At 40.8% G+C, this 17,486-nt stretch overlaps 1 protein-coding gene across 1 annotated transcript in view; it reads right to left on the bottom strand.

Moving 5' to 3' along the window:
* Positions 1-3,889: 3,889 nt before the first annotated feature.
* LOC107154852 (death-associated protein kinase 1) overlaps positions 3,890-17,486 on the bottom strand; it is a 169,468-nt gene continuing 155,871 nt past the window's right edge. The window contains 7 exon segments of the mRNA XM_015500592.2: positions 3,890-5,296; positions 5,299-6,412; positions 8,557-8,745; positions 11,029-11,149; positions 12,462-12,600; positions 13,639-13,836; positions 15,587-15,775. Of these exon segments, the coding sequence (XP_015356078.1) occupies positions 5,181-5,296; positions 5,299-6,412; positions 8,557-8,745; positions 11,029-11,149; positions 12,462-12,600; positions 13,639-13,836; positions 15,587-15,775 (2,066 nt within the window). The 3' untranslated portion in view covers positions 3,890-5,180.

Raw genomic sequence — 17,486 nt, 5'->3', positions numbered from 1 at the left:
AAAACTCTGACTTCTCACTTCTGCTTTAAAAAAAAAAAATTATATATATATATATATATATATATATATATATATACACACATATATACATACATACATACATAAATCACTTTTCCTATTTTCTCTTTTGTGGGAGATTCTGCTTTACTGGGCTGCTCTAAATGCAACAGGTAATTTTGTGCATTACTCTTTATTGCTACTGGGACACTTTTTGGTTCTAGTTAATCTCTTTATTTTTTAAAGTAGTAAAATATTCATAATTAAAATTTACCACTTTAATCATGTGTAACTACAAATATCACAGGCAATAAATACATTCAAGTTGTTCTCCAACCAAAGCCTCCAGCCAACCCCAGAACTTTTTCATCTTACAAAATTGAAACTGTCCTCTTGCTCTTAAAGGGCCTTTCATTTATAAATTCCCATCTCTCTCTTGCCTTCAAGGTTTTTACACCTAGCTGGCTCTGGTAGCTCTTTATCCAGGAAAATCCAGCTCACACCCTCACATTGGCATGGCTTTTCTGAGGTCACACCATCAGGGGTAAGACCGAAATGGACTCTGATGGGACTCAATTTAGATTTAGAATTCTGTGAATCCTGAAGTTGTAATTGTAAACTCTTTTCTATAAACTCATCATCAGAATTCCCACCCAGAGTTCTGATTGCTTTCAGGCATATGTAGATCCAGATTTTGGAACCAATTTGAATTCACAGAAATGCCCAGAAACCCACATTACATCTAGTCCTGGGATGCTTTTGTCCATACTTAAGACCTCAGGTACCATAGGGCACCACAACTGAGAGATAACAAGGAACATGCTTCCCCAGTGAATTTCCTAGTAATGTTAAAGAAAAGGCCCCATGAATGGCTTTTCTTTCTGGGTCATAACAACTTGCACATCATGGTTTTTACTATATCCACAGGAGATGAATTATAGTCTGGTTTCTTGCTTGTCCAAAGGCTTTCCCAATTGATCACAGTTCCTGGTACTCAAGTCCCCACCCTGCCTCCTGTAATTCCTCCATGACAGGTCACAGTATTGTGCAGTGAGCTCAGTAAGCCTTAAGCTCTTGATTATAAAGATTCTGGAGTGTGACTTCAATATTTCAGGAGCCTGGAGATCCAAGAACCCGATGAGCAGGTACCTGTCCTGAGACCTGCACACAACAAAAGTTAAATAGTAAATAATCTAGCAATCCCTTCATTTGTTTGCCCAGCATCCTCCCCCTTCTTCAGTTAACTGAACACCTTTTTGTGGCAATTTGCTCCTCCCCATCATCAGTCCAGGGAAGAGGAACAGAGGCACTATCATGTAGGCACTGTCTCTCTAACCATTGTGATTCTCACTGGGATGGCCACATGACCCAGTATGATCTAGTCAGAGGCCTTCTCTGGAATGTTGCACACAGATGCTGCAGGAGTCAGCCCTGGCCTCTGGTTTTCTGTCTGCTGTTATGCCCCAGTGATGTAAGGTTCCTTGAGGTAGGAGAGACTGAGGCTAACATTCAGGATGGGGCTGGTAAGAATGCGAGGTTCACTCTTGAAAACAACCACAATTTTGATACTAATGTATTCCTTAATATATCTTTTATTTAGTTTATTCCTTAATATATCTTTTATTCATTAATATGTAAGTTTATTCCTTAATATATCTTTATATTTATATATATTCCTTAATATATCTTTTCTCATTATAAAAGAGAACTGTATTCCTATAAGCACAGAGACAATCATCATTATCATTTTAGTATTTTTCCTTCTTTTCTTTTTATTTCTCTGCACATTGTTCTTTAACTCAATCTTGAGATTTTTATTCAATTATGGTTTTGTCACCTCTAGCATTTGTCACATCTAGGTACTAGAGGTTGATCAGTTGTAAAATTCCTAGCCGATGCCCTGGACAAATGTAATGTTTAGTTAAAGAACAGCAGGAAAACAGGTATCTCCTGCTAGAAGCCTTCTCTTGTTCCTGGTGCTACCCACTGTTTCTCGGTATAGATGCCACAAACTTTCTTCTGTTCCTGTTGTCAGGATTAAAAGATGGCATTTGGTTCCATAGTTTAGCTATTGTGAATTGAGCTGCTATAAATATTGCATGGCTGCATTATAGGAGATGGCTGCTTTTAAGTCCTTTAGGTATAAACCAAGGAGTGGAATAGCTGGGTCAAATGGTGGTTCCATTCCAAGTTTTCTGGGAATCTCCATACTGATTTCCATAGTGGTTTTACCAATTTGCAATGTATGAGTGGACCTTTATCTCCACATCCTTGCCAACATTTATTGTTGCCTATATTCTTGATGATTGCCATTCTGACAGAAGTGGGATGGACTCTTAGTGTAGCTTTGATTTGCATTTCTCTAATTGCTAGAGATGTTGAACATTTTTTCATATATTTGTTGATTGATTGTATTTCTTCTTCTATGAAATGTCTTTTGTGAGTTCCTTAGCCCATTTATTGATTGAGTTATTTGGTTTTTTGAGTTCTTTATATATCCTAGAGACTAATGCTTTATTGGAGGTGAATGTGGTAAAGATTTTCTCCCAATCGGTAGGCTCTTTCCTCACAAGATTGTTTCCTTAGCTGAGAAGAAGTTTTTAATTTGAATCTATCCCATTTGTTGATTCTTGATTTTACTTCTTGCACTTTAAGCATCTTATTAAGGAAGTCAGATCCTAGGCTGACATGCTGAAGATTTGGATCTACTTTTTCTTTTATTAGGCACAGGGTCTCTCTGTTCTAGTGCTTAAGTCTTTGATCTACTTTGAGTTGATTTTTGTGCAGGGTAAGAGATAAAGGCTTAATTTCATTTGGCTAAAGAGGGATTTCCAGTTTTCCCAGCACCATTTGTTGAATAGGCTATCTTTTCTCCAGTGAATGTTTTTGGCACCTTTGTCTAGTATGATGGTTTAACCATATTTATGTGGGTTTATCTCTGTGCCCTCTATTGTGTACCATTGGTCTACAAGTCTATTTTTGTGCCAGTACCATGCCATTTTTGTTACTATAGCTCTGCAGTATAGTTTAAGGTCTGGTATTGTGATGCCTCCTGCTTCACATTTCTTGCTAAGGATTGCTCTGGATATTCTGGGCCTCTTATTTTTCCAAATAAATTTTATGATTACTTCTTCTATTTCTATGAAGAATGTCATTGGGATTTTAATAGAAATTGCATTAAATCTGTATAGCGCTTTTGGTGTCCTCCAATAGATGAATGGATAAAGAAAATGTGGTATAGATATTCAATGGAATATTACTCAGTTTTTAAAAATGAAATTATTGCATTCACCATTAAATGTTGGAGAATATTATACTAAGTAAATAAGCCAATCCCAAAAAACCAAAGGCCAAATGTTTTCTCTAATATGCAGATGCTAATTCACAATAAGGTGTGGGGCACTAGAAAAGAACAGCATTAACTTAGATTAGACAAAGAGAAGTGAAGGGAAGGGAGGAGAGGAGATGTGATAGGAAGAATAGTAAAACAAAACAGAAATTATTACTTTACGTATATATGTGACTGCGTGACCAATGTGATTCTACAGTACAACTCAGACAAATGAGAAATTATATCGGATCTATTTATTATATATCAAAGTGCATTAATGCATTCTACTGTCATGTATAACTAAAGCAAATAAAAAAATTTTAAAAAGATAAATAGGAACACAAAAAGTGAGAACAAATGTTAAAATTATCTGGGCTGTTTTTACTTTCCCATGCCACAGTAAGCATCAATAATAAGTAAGCACCTAAGAAAATTTGATTGTTTTCCAACCTCTGGGGCTTTAGGTTTAATGGCTTTCTGGATTCATGATTGGTTTGTGAGGTGTTGATAGGGAAAACCCAACAAAGAGAGACAACTGTTTTTGAATTAACAAACAACAAATCCAATGCAATAAGCAAGTTTATTTATTAAAAAAAAGAAAAAAGAAAAGCAAACATTTCTTTTATGACATATTATAGATTAAGTAAAAATACCAGTATTAATATATAGGTATATACATTGTGTGTGTGTGTGTGTGTGTGTGTATACACACACACACACACAGATGATATAACATTAACACTACATGCTTCTCAGGACAGAAGAATTAGGACATGTTTCCCTCATCAACTTAAAATTCTATCACAATGTCAAATCACTGCAAGAAAGCCTGTTTCTGTATTTTCTTTTTTGACTTCAAATACAAGAAATTATCAAACCAGGATCTAAATGTGGAAACCATCTTCTATACACCAACCACAACAGACTGCCACAAATCATGAGCCAGGGATCTTCTGAATTCTTACATAGGTCTTCACAACCCTACAACTGTGTCAACCTTCTACCTGAGATGAGAGAGGATGATGAAGCGTGACAGTTTGTAGGTTTCATGTGCACATTCACATGGACATTGCAACAAAAGCCAAGTGGAAAATGTTTTTGTAGAACAACAACACTGGCTATGAAATCACCCTGGAGGAGGATTTCTTGTCCCCTTTCCTTGCTGAATGAAACAGACACCCCCACCCCAAACACCAAGAAAATAGAAACAAAAACAAAAACTCAGGGTGAAGCACCTCTGGCGATGATGAGCATACAGCAAGGGACAGAGAGGTAGCGTTTCCTTAGTGATAGCGCCTGGCTGACTTAGATGATTTCAGACACACCCTCTTCTGCAAAAGGCACTCACATATTGTCTGTTTATAAATCATACAGTGGGGGTCCAAGCATGGGAGTCTCTCCTACAAATATAAAAGATAAGTTGAGGAGCTGGTATAACAAAGAAAAGAGTGTAAGAAATATACATTGTGGATAAATGTGCGCTTTCTCAATAAAGTAGTTTAAAAAAATTTCATTGAAAAGTTATGAATTCCAATAAAATTACTGGTAAGAAGCAAGGTACTGTAGGACGAGAGATGAAGTCCAAAACACTGATAGGACAGACACTAGTTTTTCAAGTGGCCAAAATGAAGGATATTGTCTACCCTCTTGACTAGAAAGACCATTCTCAGACAAAGGATAGGTGTGAGGGAGGGAGATGGTGGCAGGGAAACAGGCAAAGCAGGAGGGAGGGAAGCTAGCATCTTCAGAATGTGGGCGCAGGAAGGAAAGTCCCAAGATCTCCACTAGAAAGGATGAATTGCATCCCTTGCTTCTGCAGTTGGAAGAAACCCTGTCCAAGTCCAGGCTACCTTCACCAGGACACCACAGAGCTAATGGAATTGTAAGACGTGCCACTATTGCAGCTTGATGCATAGGCTTCCTGGCCATTGCCATCCAGGTTAATTTTGAACACAGAGGATGCCTTCATAAAAAGTCTGCAGCATCCCTGCGACCCAGCTCCCTCAGTTTGGACATGAGGATGCCTACTGTGCTCTCAGGGTAGGAGGTCCATTCCCGTAGCAGGGCATGAACTGGGCTGGGGAGGAAATCTCTAGGGGCCCCAGTATTGGTGTTGTACTTAGCCACGAGGTCCGGGAGGCCCAAGTTCATGGCCAGAAGGCACCAGTCCTTCCCCATAGGGTCAGGTGGATCCAGTAGGCGACTCAGTTTCCTTCGTGTCAGGAGGTTCAAATCCGATGCGTGGATGTCCATGCCAAGACTAGCCTGTGAGTAGACATCATGACACCCAAAGCAGGTGATGCTGCTGAAGCTCTCCTTGTACCCACCCATGGTATTCGTCAGGGAACTCTCCTTCAGGGTCTGTGCTCGGAAGAAATCTCGTGGCTGGTAGATCATAACGGGCTCATGGTGCTCTCGCAGCTGCTGGGGGCTCAGGTAGTGCTTCACTGTCAACAGCCCCGGCAATGTGGTGGCCATGACATTCTCAATAGTACTGCACACCGAGTCCAGCAGCAGGCAGCACTTGATCTTCTCAGTCTCTAGCCCGCGTACCTGTACTTCGATGCCCTGGCCATGGTTGACCAGCAGCACCAGTAGCTCTGCCCCACGGTTGGCAATCTTGCAGCCGCTTACCCATAGGCGAATGTCTGCATCACCCTCTGTGCTCTGCTGGTGAATCCACCGACACAGGTTCACCTGAACTTTATGAAAGATGCCACATGGGAAGGGGGTAAGATGCTCCACAGGGACAATGCGCACACCACCGTACACCATCACCTCGTCCTCTTTGTCTGTCCAGGAGCGCTGCAGGTTATCTGTCTTGATCAATGCAGGGACATCCACCATGGTCCCGCTGCTCAGGTCACGGGCACAGATGTCCATGGCATCCAGGATCTGCAGCAGTTCTTCCACGTCGCTATCGGGTACCAAGCGCTGGATGTCCTCCACGGTGTAGCGGCCCCTGTAATGGTGCAGGGCCCGGGGAGTTTCCACCGAAAGCAGTTTCCCCAGGACATTGGTGCAGAGCCAGCGGGGATCCAGGAGCAGCACATCCTGCACAGTTTCACTCTGTATTATGTTGATCTGTCAGAGGGGATGATACAAAGTCACCAGTAGGAATGGAACCCAAGGCAAAGGCACCCATCATTAAGAGCACAGAGAAGTTTAATCCCAGCGAGAGAACCTGAGCAGACCTTCTAAGAAACCACACAGGGCAGTTTCATGGATTCATCTCTAAAATAATGATTCCACCCAAACTAACTTGAGAACATAAGAGAGATTCTGAGAAGCAACTACATATGACTCTCAAAAAAAAAAGGAAAAAAAAAGTCCAATATTTAATGAAAGGAAAAAAAAAGACAATGAGAAAAGGGGGAAGAATAAGAGGAGATATGGTAATCAAACACTGCAAATACTGCAATGGGTAATTTTCAACTTGATTCTGAATCCCAAAATAAATATGTAAATGAATAAAAACATCCATAAGAGAAGTTATTGGGAAAAATAGAAAAACCTTTGTATAAAGATGACATAGCCATAGTCCTATACCAATGTTATGTTTCTAGAATATAATCATCAATGGTATCAGATTATGTGGGCAAACATCCATCTCTTTGGAGATATAGATTAAATTATTTAGAAGTACAATGTATTGACACTTTAAAATAAATATGTAAATGAACAGAAGAGAAACCCAGAAAATACAGCAAAAGGTAAATTTAGGTGTAGAGTATATGAGGATTCATGGCAGTGTTCTTACAACTTCTCTCAACTTTTTGAACTTTTTCAAAAAAGGATGCAGAATGTGGTATTAATATGCCATTATGTAAATTTTAAACATACTTCATAAAAAAAGGTCTGGAAAAATATACCACCATGATAACAGTTCTCCCCAAGAAAGAAGAGGAATGAGACCAAGATAGTGAACAAAGGAGACTTCAGCTCTTTGGATCATGTTTATTTCTTCAAGAAACCAAGTGGGGCTAGGTGTGGTGGTACATGCCTGTAATAACTAGGCATTAGAGGGGCTAAGGCAAAAGGATCACAAGTTTGAGGTCAGCCTACAAGACTCTTACCAACTTAGTAAGACCTTGTGTCAAAATAATCGAAAAGGGCTTGGATGTAGCTCAGTGATAAAGCACCCCTGGGTTCGATCCCCAGTACCAAATACCAAAAAAATACTACAAAAAACAAAAGTTGGAAAAGAGAAAAATATAACAAAAACCAGAAGTCACTCTTTGTTTTAGAGAACAGCTACCTTTCCTCTATTTCTTCTCCATTCTAGGATAGTGCTATGAATAACAGTGATCAGAACATGTTTCTTCCTCATAGGGATTTCAGACTGTACCTGTTGGCAACAGGTGGACTCCTCTTCACTATTTTGGCTTAGGCCTTTGGATGCCTTCCCTATATGGTTCTGTTCAAAATTGAGCCTTAGACTGAAAATTCATGACATGACCCTGACATGGCTCTCTAGATTAGAGAGTCAAGCTTCTGGTTTTTAATATTTTCAGAACTGCTTCTAGCTGTTAATATTCAGAATAGCTACTCTTGGCCCAGAATAGCTCATGCTGTCTCCTGAATTTCATAGGATGGATTTCTTTCCTGGAAATGGGCAAACAATGCAATTAGAACAATATTTCCAAACTGCATCGCAGTGCTGAATGTCACACAACCAAGAGTTAAGATTTCCACTTTTCTGTCATTTCTAGCAGGCATCAGTTGCTTGGATTTTTGTGTACTCCAATTATGATACTACTTATCTGTCTTAGCATATCCAGTCATCCTCTCAGTTAGGTCACCTCACTATCTTTTCTCAATTGTTTGTCAACCTAGGATGTCTGTTTGGAGCCGGCACCTCCCGACACCAGGAGCAGCTATCCTGAAGACTGCCAGGAAGACTAAGGAAGAACCAGGTGCCCAATGAGGGGAAAATAGACCTAATCACCTAGGGCAGAAGTCCTGTACCCATGATCTAACAGGATTTAGAAGATAAAATAAACCGAAGAAAACTCAACAGCAGCTGCTAAGGTGAAGCAGATGCAGAGAACTGCAGTTCTAAAAATCAGTTGATGCTATAAAAGCAACACAACTAAAGATATTGTGGGTAACTGGGCCATTTCCACTCTGTTACCCCATGCTCATCCATACTTCAGGAGCTGGATTGTGGGACAGAAATGGGTTCCTGGAATCCCTTGAGGACATTCCTGGCTCCGGGTAGCCCTTACCTCGCCTGTGCTGTGGAGCTGCTGTGCGATGCGCCTGAGGTCCTCCTCACTGGCCAAGGGGTTCAACTGGTCCTGAACATCATACATGAACTGCTGCAGTGACATCAGTTGATTGGGCCCATTGAGCTTCCTCCAAGAAGGCAGCGTGGAGATGATTTTCTCACAGAGGTGTGTCATGGGAGGGCAGCCCTACAGGGACAGGGCAAGGCAAGTTAGCAGAGGGTGTTAGGAGGTGGAGCCCAGTGAAGAGGATCCCATTTATTCCTGCATGCTGTGCATAACCCTGGTGAATGAGTTAACACTTTGCTTGTGGAGTACTGGGGTAATTAGTGTTTTAGTGCACCTGTATGTAAGCAAAATCTATCAAATATACAGTTGTGTAGAGGCACTGTCGATCATGTTAAATAGATGGTGAGTCTTCACATTTGTTTTGGAATTGTGGACTCAATCCATCAACTAAAGTTCATCAACTCTTCTTGTTTTACTCATTTTTTCCCTCCCTCCTTCTTTTCTTCACTCACTTTCTTATTCCCTCATTCAATGGTTAGTGACTATTTCAGTAGAGCAGTGGTCACATGGTGAGCACAGAGAAGTAAAGAGCATGGGTATCATTATCAACATGAGAACATTCATGGGGACTATTGTCGAAATGCTATTTCAGATTAGATTCATTATTGGTAATTGGCTTGAAATTGGTTTTTAACCTTTGAAGTTGGTTAAACAAACACACCATCCTAATTAGACACCACACAAGCTACAAACCGCACTGCATCCTTAATTGGACATCTGTCTCCAAATCACATTTTTTTTTTTGTATCAGCTAATTCTATTTCCTAATTTAAAAAAAATCTCAGGGATAAAGGCAGTTTATTTGAGGGGTTCTACCTGCCTGTCCTTAGAAGTTCGGGGGCATCAGTCTGTCCAGCAGCTGATGTACCACATTTCAGCTCAAAATCTTCAAGCTCCCTGGGAATAGAGGCCCTGATCCTGACCTGGGGGAGCACCTGGCTCTTCACAGGCTACTGTTTGTTCCAAGTTCACTGCCCACTGGCTTCTGGTATCATGTTCCCAGAAGCCTGCCATCTGCCAACTGTGCCATGGGACTTTGACAGGAAACTGAGGATATCTGAGGTGTGAGGTCAGGATCTTCATGAAAGGAGAGGATTTCCTGAGAATTCTGAAAGCCTGTCTGGAATGAGAGTCTGTTGCTGGATGTTCAGGGTTTGGGAAGGGGAGATAAATCATGAGGTGGCCCCACTGGGTAGGAGAGGGAGAGTCTAGACTCAAGCTTGGGCAGCAGGGACATGCCTGAGAACAGATTATCATTTTTCCATTTTAGCATGTTTTCCATTTAGCAGGTTTTTCCATTTCTTACCAGCTTTGGAGAGCTGTTTGTACATTTTAGATAAATAATATTTTATCTGTCAAGTGCACTGAGAATGTTTTTCCCAGTTCAGCATTTTATTTTTTTAATTTTTATAGTTTTTTTTACCATCTATATATATTTTAATCTTTATTTTGTCAAATAAGTATACATTGTTAGAAAATTTCTAGGGTTGTTTTTACCTTGCTTACTCAGTCCCAGGTTATTTTAAAACCATATTCTCCAAAATTTACATTTGGGATATTTACTGCTTTGTATTTGCATACTGAAACATTTTAATCCATTAATTTTGGGTATCTATCTTGTAGGATAGTTCAACTTTACATTCTGGGCAGTTAACCAATGAAATAGGATTTTTATTAAGTAAAAGTTTTCCCCACTAAATGAAAATAATGTATTTGTTTTCTGTTAAATTTCTATAGATATTATGATTTACGTAGACATTCTCTGAGCTGTTGCTATTTAATTAATTATAGAGCCTTTATACTATGTTCTACTTATTCTTTCAAGAAACTCTACCCACTTCCTCCCACATAGATACTAACTGGAATTGTATTAAATTTATACAACTTCACAAAAAGTGAAAAATTTACTTATATTTTACCTACAGCAAGAACACAATCTCATTCTTCTTGTTCTCATATAATATCATGTCCTTCAATAAAATTGTAAGTAACTGTTTTTATAATTCTCTGAATTTTCTAAACATGTTCTCCAGTAAATTTTGCTAGTGACTGTTTTTCTACCTTTCAAGAGTTTTCCTAAACATTCCAAAATAAAGCACTTCAGAATTGCTTTTTAGTTTGTAAAAAGCAATTCTATATTTAAGCAAAACATGAAAACTTTAAGAATTTCATGCACCAGATGGCTCCCTTTTGCCTATTACAACCCTCCATCTCCTATCATTTCCTGTTTCTCTCTCTTCCTGCCTCACCACAGAGAAATTGGACAGCATTCCCCACCCCCCTCACCACCCAGTTCTGGGACAGTGAAGCCATCCCCTGAAAACTAAAGCAAGAGAGAGAAGCACCCTGCTCCCTGCTGGTAACAGCAACAGTTGGGTCCAGACTCCTCCAGGGTATACTCACCAAAACAATCTGACTCCGAATTTCTTGCAGGTGATTCCGAAGAACTTTTATGTCCTTAGACCCAGAAGCTCCAGCATCCAGCACAAACAGCTTATTTGAAATGTGAAGATCATTCCCAAACCTATGGCGAGAACAGGTGCCTGAATCTCTCTAGGTCTTTTCATGGAGTGGACAGGTTCATACTTGCCTCAGTGGCTTATAGGAGGCAAGAAAAGTCCTGGTAACCTTGCAAAGGCCTCTCTGTCCCTGCCTGGTCACATTAAGTGCAGAGGTCTGGGGGAAATAACATGCACTCCGAGAAACACAAAAAGGAGCATGGGGTTTCCACACATCAGCAGGAACACAGTGTGAAAATATGTCACCTCCGCCTGAGGCAGGAAAGGGATGGTCGGTGTGCTCACTTTTCAATTGAGAAGAAGCGATGTTCCTGAAAGCAAAGGGACTAGTAATAAAGATATAATTTTGTATTCTTACCTGAAATTGATAATACAATATTTGAGTTACTAGTATTTATATAGAGCTGCAGATTCAAACTTTCTTTGATGTAACCCTTGGTGGTTCAAGGGTTAATGCTTTTGAGGCTTGGTCCCTAGTGTGTTGATGCAGTGATGAAAACTTTAAAAGCTGGGGCTTAATTGGAAATAATTAAGGTTATTGGGGTGTTACTCTCCAAAAGAACTAACATAGTTCTCATAGAATTCCAGTTAATTTTCATGAGAGGATTGTTATAAAATATGGAGCTACTTGTTCCAGCAGATGATCACTCCTTCTCCTAGGTGACCCCTCTAGGTTGCCATCTGTTATGATGGGACACAGCAAAGGAGGGCTTATCCAGATCTAGCTACCTAACAAACTATGAGCTAAATAAACTTTTTTCTTTGTAAGTTACCTTCCTCATCACAATAATGGAAAAAGGCAAATATAGATTGTGCATATCCATATATTATAAATAAAGCAAAAGGTGTACAAAGTAATACTTCACAGGAAAAGCACTCTGATCTATTCTATTGTGTTCCACTCTTCTCATTCTATCTCATTATAGAGAGAGTTGGTCATGACCCCCTATATAACTTCATAATCCACTAATGATCTGTAATATGTTTAGAAATACTGATTAGTGCTATAGTGATAATCGTGGGGGAGGGGGACTCTGAAAACTACAAGAACCAACAAAAGTTATCTCTGGGCAGTGGTGCTGGAACATATGGAAGGAAGTGACATGCTTTTTATCAGGTACTCTATTGGATTTGTTATATGTGTATTCATTACTTTGTTAAAAGTTAAAATACAACAGAAAGATCAACCAAGAAGGAAAGGCCTTTGATTCCTCCATTTGGGTCCCATGACTTCTGTTTTGCTTCCACAACAATGATTCAATTCCTGAGGTAGGAGGTCTCCAACTCCCTGGATGGAGACCCAGTGCCATCCCTCACCTGTTCTTGATCTCTTTCAGCAAGGAAGTGTCTTTGTCATATCCAAACTCGCCTCCAGCTGGACGAGGGACATTCATGATGTCAGCATGAGTGGCCACCAGGACAACTCGGAGTGGGTTCTTCAGCTTGCCGCCAAAGGCTGGGGACAGACAATGAGACCTGTCAGGAAGCTGACTCTCCTGTCCAGGTGAGGGGCCACATTGGCCTCAGGTCAAGCTACCTCTCCAGGTGATGTGCAAGCTGCCCGCTGACTTGAGGGCCCCATGCCATCTGTGCAATGCAAACCCTACAAGACCCCAGGCCCAGCCAGCAATAGACAAGCACACTCCCAGGCCTCCAAGAGAATTCTCAGCAGTAGACAAGGACCCACCTCAACCCAAAAGGCACATTTTCAGGGCTTCCTTCAAATAGCCCTTTCTGTGTGAGGGAGAAGATTTTACCTCCAACAAGGGGAATGCCCTTCACAGAACCAAGAAAAGTTCTGAATGTAGCCACACCAGAGATGGCCCAGGAGAAACTACATGACATACAGGAGGTGCCTCTCACTTGCAGGAGTGTTTAAAAAGAAAACAAGACAAAGGAGAAACAAAGGCCAAAGTGGCAGCACCCTGAGGGGGATTAAGCCCAATTTATTTTATCATTCTATGCTTTTCTGGAAAAAGACACTGACTTTTTTTTTCCCCAGAAAAAGATGCCTCTCCTATTGTCTGAAAAGAAGTTCATCACGTTATCTTCTCTTAAGAATAAGGTCAGGCCAGCTGGTGCTCTTTTTCCAAGGCTCGATGGATCTGCAGGATGAAGCAATTTATTCTGCTGATAGGGACCCTTTAGGAAAAGAATACAAGCCATGGAAGGAGGATTCAACTTTGCACTCAGCAAAAATGACTGCAGTTCTTGGGTGTAGAATAAGTTAGAAATTGCACTGAAGGAGTGGCTCCATTTGGGCCTTTGAACAGAAATTTGTGATCATGAGACAAAAACTCCCTGCAAAACCCAACAATGAGCTGGACCCCAGGAAGCTTCCCAGTGTGGATGTCTCCTAATGAAAGGGTAGAAGAAAGGGAGTCACAGTGGTGGGCCACACGCAGGGCCTGCACCTGTTCCTTCCCTAGAGGCAAGGCCAGAGCACAGGCAGGAGCAGAGCAGGAAGTATGCTCCCCCTGGTGGCTCAGCTCACCTATGGGTTCTTCAACTGGGACTAGAGACTTCAGGAAACTGAGCCAGAAAATCACTTGGTTCAGCTGGATCTCATAGGGTTCTTCTAGACTAAAAACGATGACATGGATGGACGTGGGATCATTTGCAGCAAAATAGTCATAGCAGCAGAAATATACAGGATTTCCAGAGAATTCCCACACGCTGAAATCCCCGACTCCTACAGAAAAAGAAAAATAAGGAATACTATCCCGAAATACCACCAACTTCAATCATAATATTTCTAAGCACTCGGGGGGTTCCAGGAGGGCTGATGATATCTATGGCATTCACATGTACACACCCACCTAGTTACAGATCCACACATGAATCCTTATACACATACATCATGTGGACCCATGTCTGTTTCCCTAGTTCTATCTGTATCTGCTGTCCTGTTTCTTCCTAAATACCTTCAATATGGCATCTATAGCTATATCTACATCATAATTACTCATGATAGCCTGGAGAGGTATGGGTGAGTATTTGTGTGTGTGCACCTAGATTCATGCATGGCATTGTGTGTGTGCATATATAGGCACAAACACACACATACTTTGTTTTTTCTCTTAAAATATTGGTGTATAAAAATAGGAAAGACACCAAAAAGTTTCTCCTGTCAGCTTACACAGAAGCATGTATAATGCATCCATAATGACACAGCTTGATACATGTTCACATACATATTCCATCTTTACATAGAAAGCTGACTCCTGACAAAGAAGGAGCCAGAAAGCAAACTGCCCTCCTTTGTCCTAAAATTCAGAAGATTAATTGAGCCAATATGAAAAAAGGTTCTGTGTCAATGAGAGAACATGTGAGAAAAGATTCTGTGTCCTGAAATAAGTTAGGATTCCAAAATAAGTTACATTTGGCACATGACAGAATTACAAAATATTATGGGGGTGCTATCCTTGGAAGAGAGTAATACTTAATCTCTTGGGACGTTAGTTTCCATGAAAGTGAGTTGTTATAAAAGGTCAAGACTGGCTTCTCCCTAGTGTCTGGCTCACCATGCAATTGCTCCGTTTTGCATAAACTCCCATCATGAAGCCAATGCCATGAAGTGACCCAGTGAAGGGGCCTTCGACAGAGGTCAAACCCATGGGGCCACCCAAATATGGACTTCCAGAACTGTGAATTAAATAAACCATTTTCCTTTATAAAATACCCAATGTAGGGTATTTCAATAGCACAGAAAATGGACTAATATAGCCCAATTTTTCAGTTGCACACATAGTCTCGGGAAAATTTAGTAGGCTGTCCTAGGCCACAGAATGAGTTAGAAGCTGTTTCAGGTTAGAATCTGGGTATTTAACTCTAAAACCTCAAGCTCTCATCCTTGGCTTTAAACTGCCTCTGACAAAGCAGGAGACTCCTGTCCAAACGACTTAGGACCAACCAGGAGCCTGGCAAGTGATTTGCTGGTTGAAGGGAATCTTTTCAGGAAAGACTTAAAGCCTCTCCCCTTGGAAAAGCTTGAAAGAACACATTTTAAATTTTGTTGATGGAAAATCTTAGCATTAGCTAAACTCTAGATAGCATTAGCTTCAGCTTTAGATAAATATAAAAATAATCATTCTCTTACTTGGATCAACAGACTACTAGTGGGTGTGTTTTATGAGATGTCCCATCTAAGTGGGTGTTCAGTTCTAGTTTTAAAAAGGTATTAGTTTACATATTAGTCATTTATTAAGCATCTGCTGTGTGCAGGTGCTTCGCTAAGTGCTAATGATACCCTTGTGTGTAGTTTTAATCTTGAGCTGTGTTAGCCAGTAGTGTTTCAGTCTGGGTCTCTCCCAGCTGAACTTCTGTTGGATTTTATAATAATCATGATAGATACTGTCTCGGACAAATCCTATTTGAGGAATAACTTAAAATCCCATCAAGGGGAAAACAGACATTCGTTTCTGGGGCCAGGTGAGGTATACCATTCAAATAGGCATTCTGGATGTCGATGGCCTTGGTGGACTGGTCATCGGTAGAGCAGTGCGGGTGGTGGGATGGGGCCACGAACACCTCCAACATTCCTTTAGTGAGGCCCGGCTCAAACATCATGCTGCGGCTCCTCACACTCATGTTCTCACAGCCAGGGTACAAGTTGTTGATGCTCACAGAGACTGCAGGTCAGAAAGAAAGGAAGTAAGACCTTGTATAAGGCAACATGTATGTTTGCTCTTCCCTCCCAGCTTCGCTGTGTGTTTTCCTTTTCTGAAACACTGCCCAATCCCCATCTCCCACTAGGCCTCAGGCTGATCTGGGTATGTGCTCTGTGGTGATGCTGCCCAAGGAGGTTGTGTAGACATTCTCTGTCTACCCACCTCCCAGACTTCTCTTCTGCCTTGTTCTGTGAACTGAGAGGTTGACCTTATAGACTGCATCTTTCAGGCTTGTTTGCCATTTGATTTCTGGAGAGGAATAGCCAATGGGAGGCACAGGAAAAGGCAGGAAAGCCTGGGCATTCCTCCCCTCTCACTTCCTGATGCTTCTCTGATACTGGTTGTGTCTCATTCTATGACTCTAAGCAGAGCTCCAACATTCCAAGTCCCTCTTAGGTTCCTGTCTCTTGTATGTTCAGCCCTACAGTGGTAACAGCCTCCCTTTCTTGCCAATCTCTAGGTCTCCCATGTTTCCTGGGGTTTGGACCATGACTCCTTCTTCTTAAATTTCTGCAGGTGTATTCTCCTCCAGGACCATGGTGGACACAGATGAGCACCACTCTTATACATGAAATTATTTTAGGTTGAATACAAAATTATTTTAGACAATGGTAAGCCACAGCATTAAATAACACTAATCAAACAGCAAGAAAGTTTTGAAAATCCTTTTCAAAACACACAGCAAGTTTTAAGATCCTTTTGGTTGCTCTAGCATTAAGTCATAATCTATGCCATTAAGATTTTAGCATGGGCTGGGGATGTGGTTCAAGCGGTAATGTGCTTGCCTGGCATGCGCGGGGCGCTGGGTTCGATCCTCAGCACCACATAAAAATAAAATAAAGATGTTATGTCCACTGAAAAATAAATATTAAAAAAATTTTTCTCTCTCTTCTTTCTCTCTATCTTTAAAAAAAAAGATTTTAGCATCTTTTTAGCAAATGCTGATCTTCTCTTTCAAAGTAAGGGAGCAGGCAACAACACACTGTTCAACCTCACTGCATTTATTTTTACCAGTGGTGGTAGTTTTCCATTTATGGCAAGGAAATTAAACTGTTTCATTTTCAAATTTTAATGTACTTTAGTAAGTAAAAAGTGAGTTTTAAAATAATTTACATAAAAACAATGGTAGCAAGCAGGTGTGCATGTGGGGGGCTGTGAGTAACAAAATCTGTATTCTCTTTGTATGGGTTTACAGCCTGTGCTTCCTAACTATCTCCACTGCTTGCTGGTCTACCCATCACTCTGTAAGGTAGGTAAGAGGGAAAAGGGCAATGAAGGACAGGCATCAGGTTTATGCACCAAGAAAAATTCAGGAGTCATAAACCTGAGACAGTGGGGAATCTTATCTAAACAGGCAAACAGATCTGGAATGCCTAACCTTCCCCAAGCTGTAAAGAACTGTAATTCCTTGAGGGAATTATTACTTAAAATTCTGGGACCTAACTACAATAGATACACATCAGAAAAGTGGGGTATCACCCCCAGCTACAGCTAATTATAACCCCTCAAGGAGCTATGGTTTCCAAAAAAAAATTTCCATCATTATCTCTTGCAACCAGCCTTCCCTTATTACCAAAACTATGTCAGAACCATCCTGTCAACTAGAACATCAAGACCCTCACAAAGAAAGCATGCTGAGGGCCATCCAAGGGGTAATATACCAAAACCAATT

This window comes from Marmota marmota, unplaced genomic scaffold (assembly GCF_001458135.2).
Source record: "Marmota marmota marmota unplaced genomic scaffold, marMar, whole genome shotgun sequence".
Taxonomy (NCBI): domain Eukaryota; kingdom Metazoa; phylum Chordata; class Mammalia; order Rodentia; family Sciuridae; genus Marmota; species Marmota marmota.
Note: the sequence above shows the minus strand (reverse complement) of the source record. Positions and strands in the feature narration are given on the sequence as shown.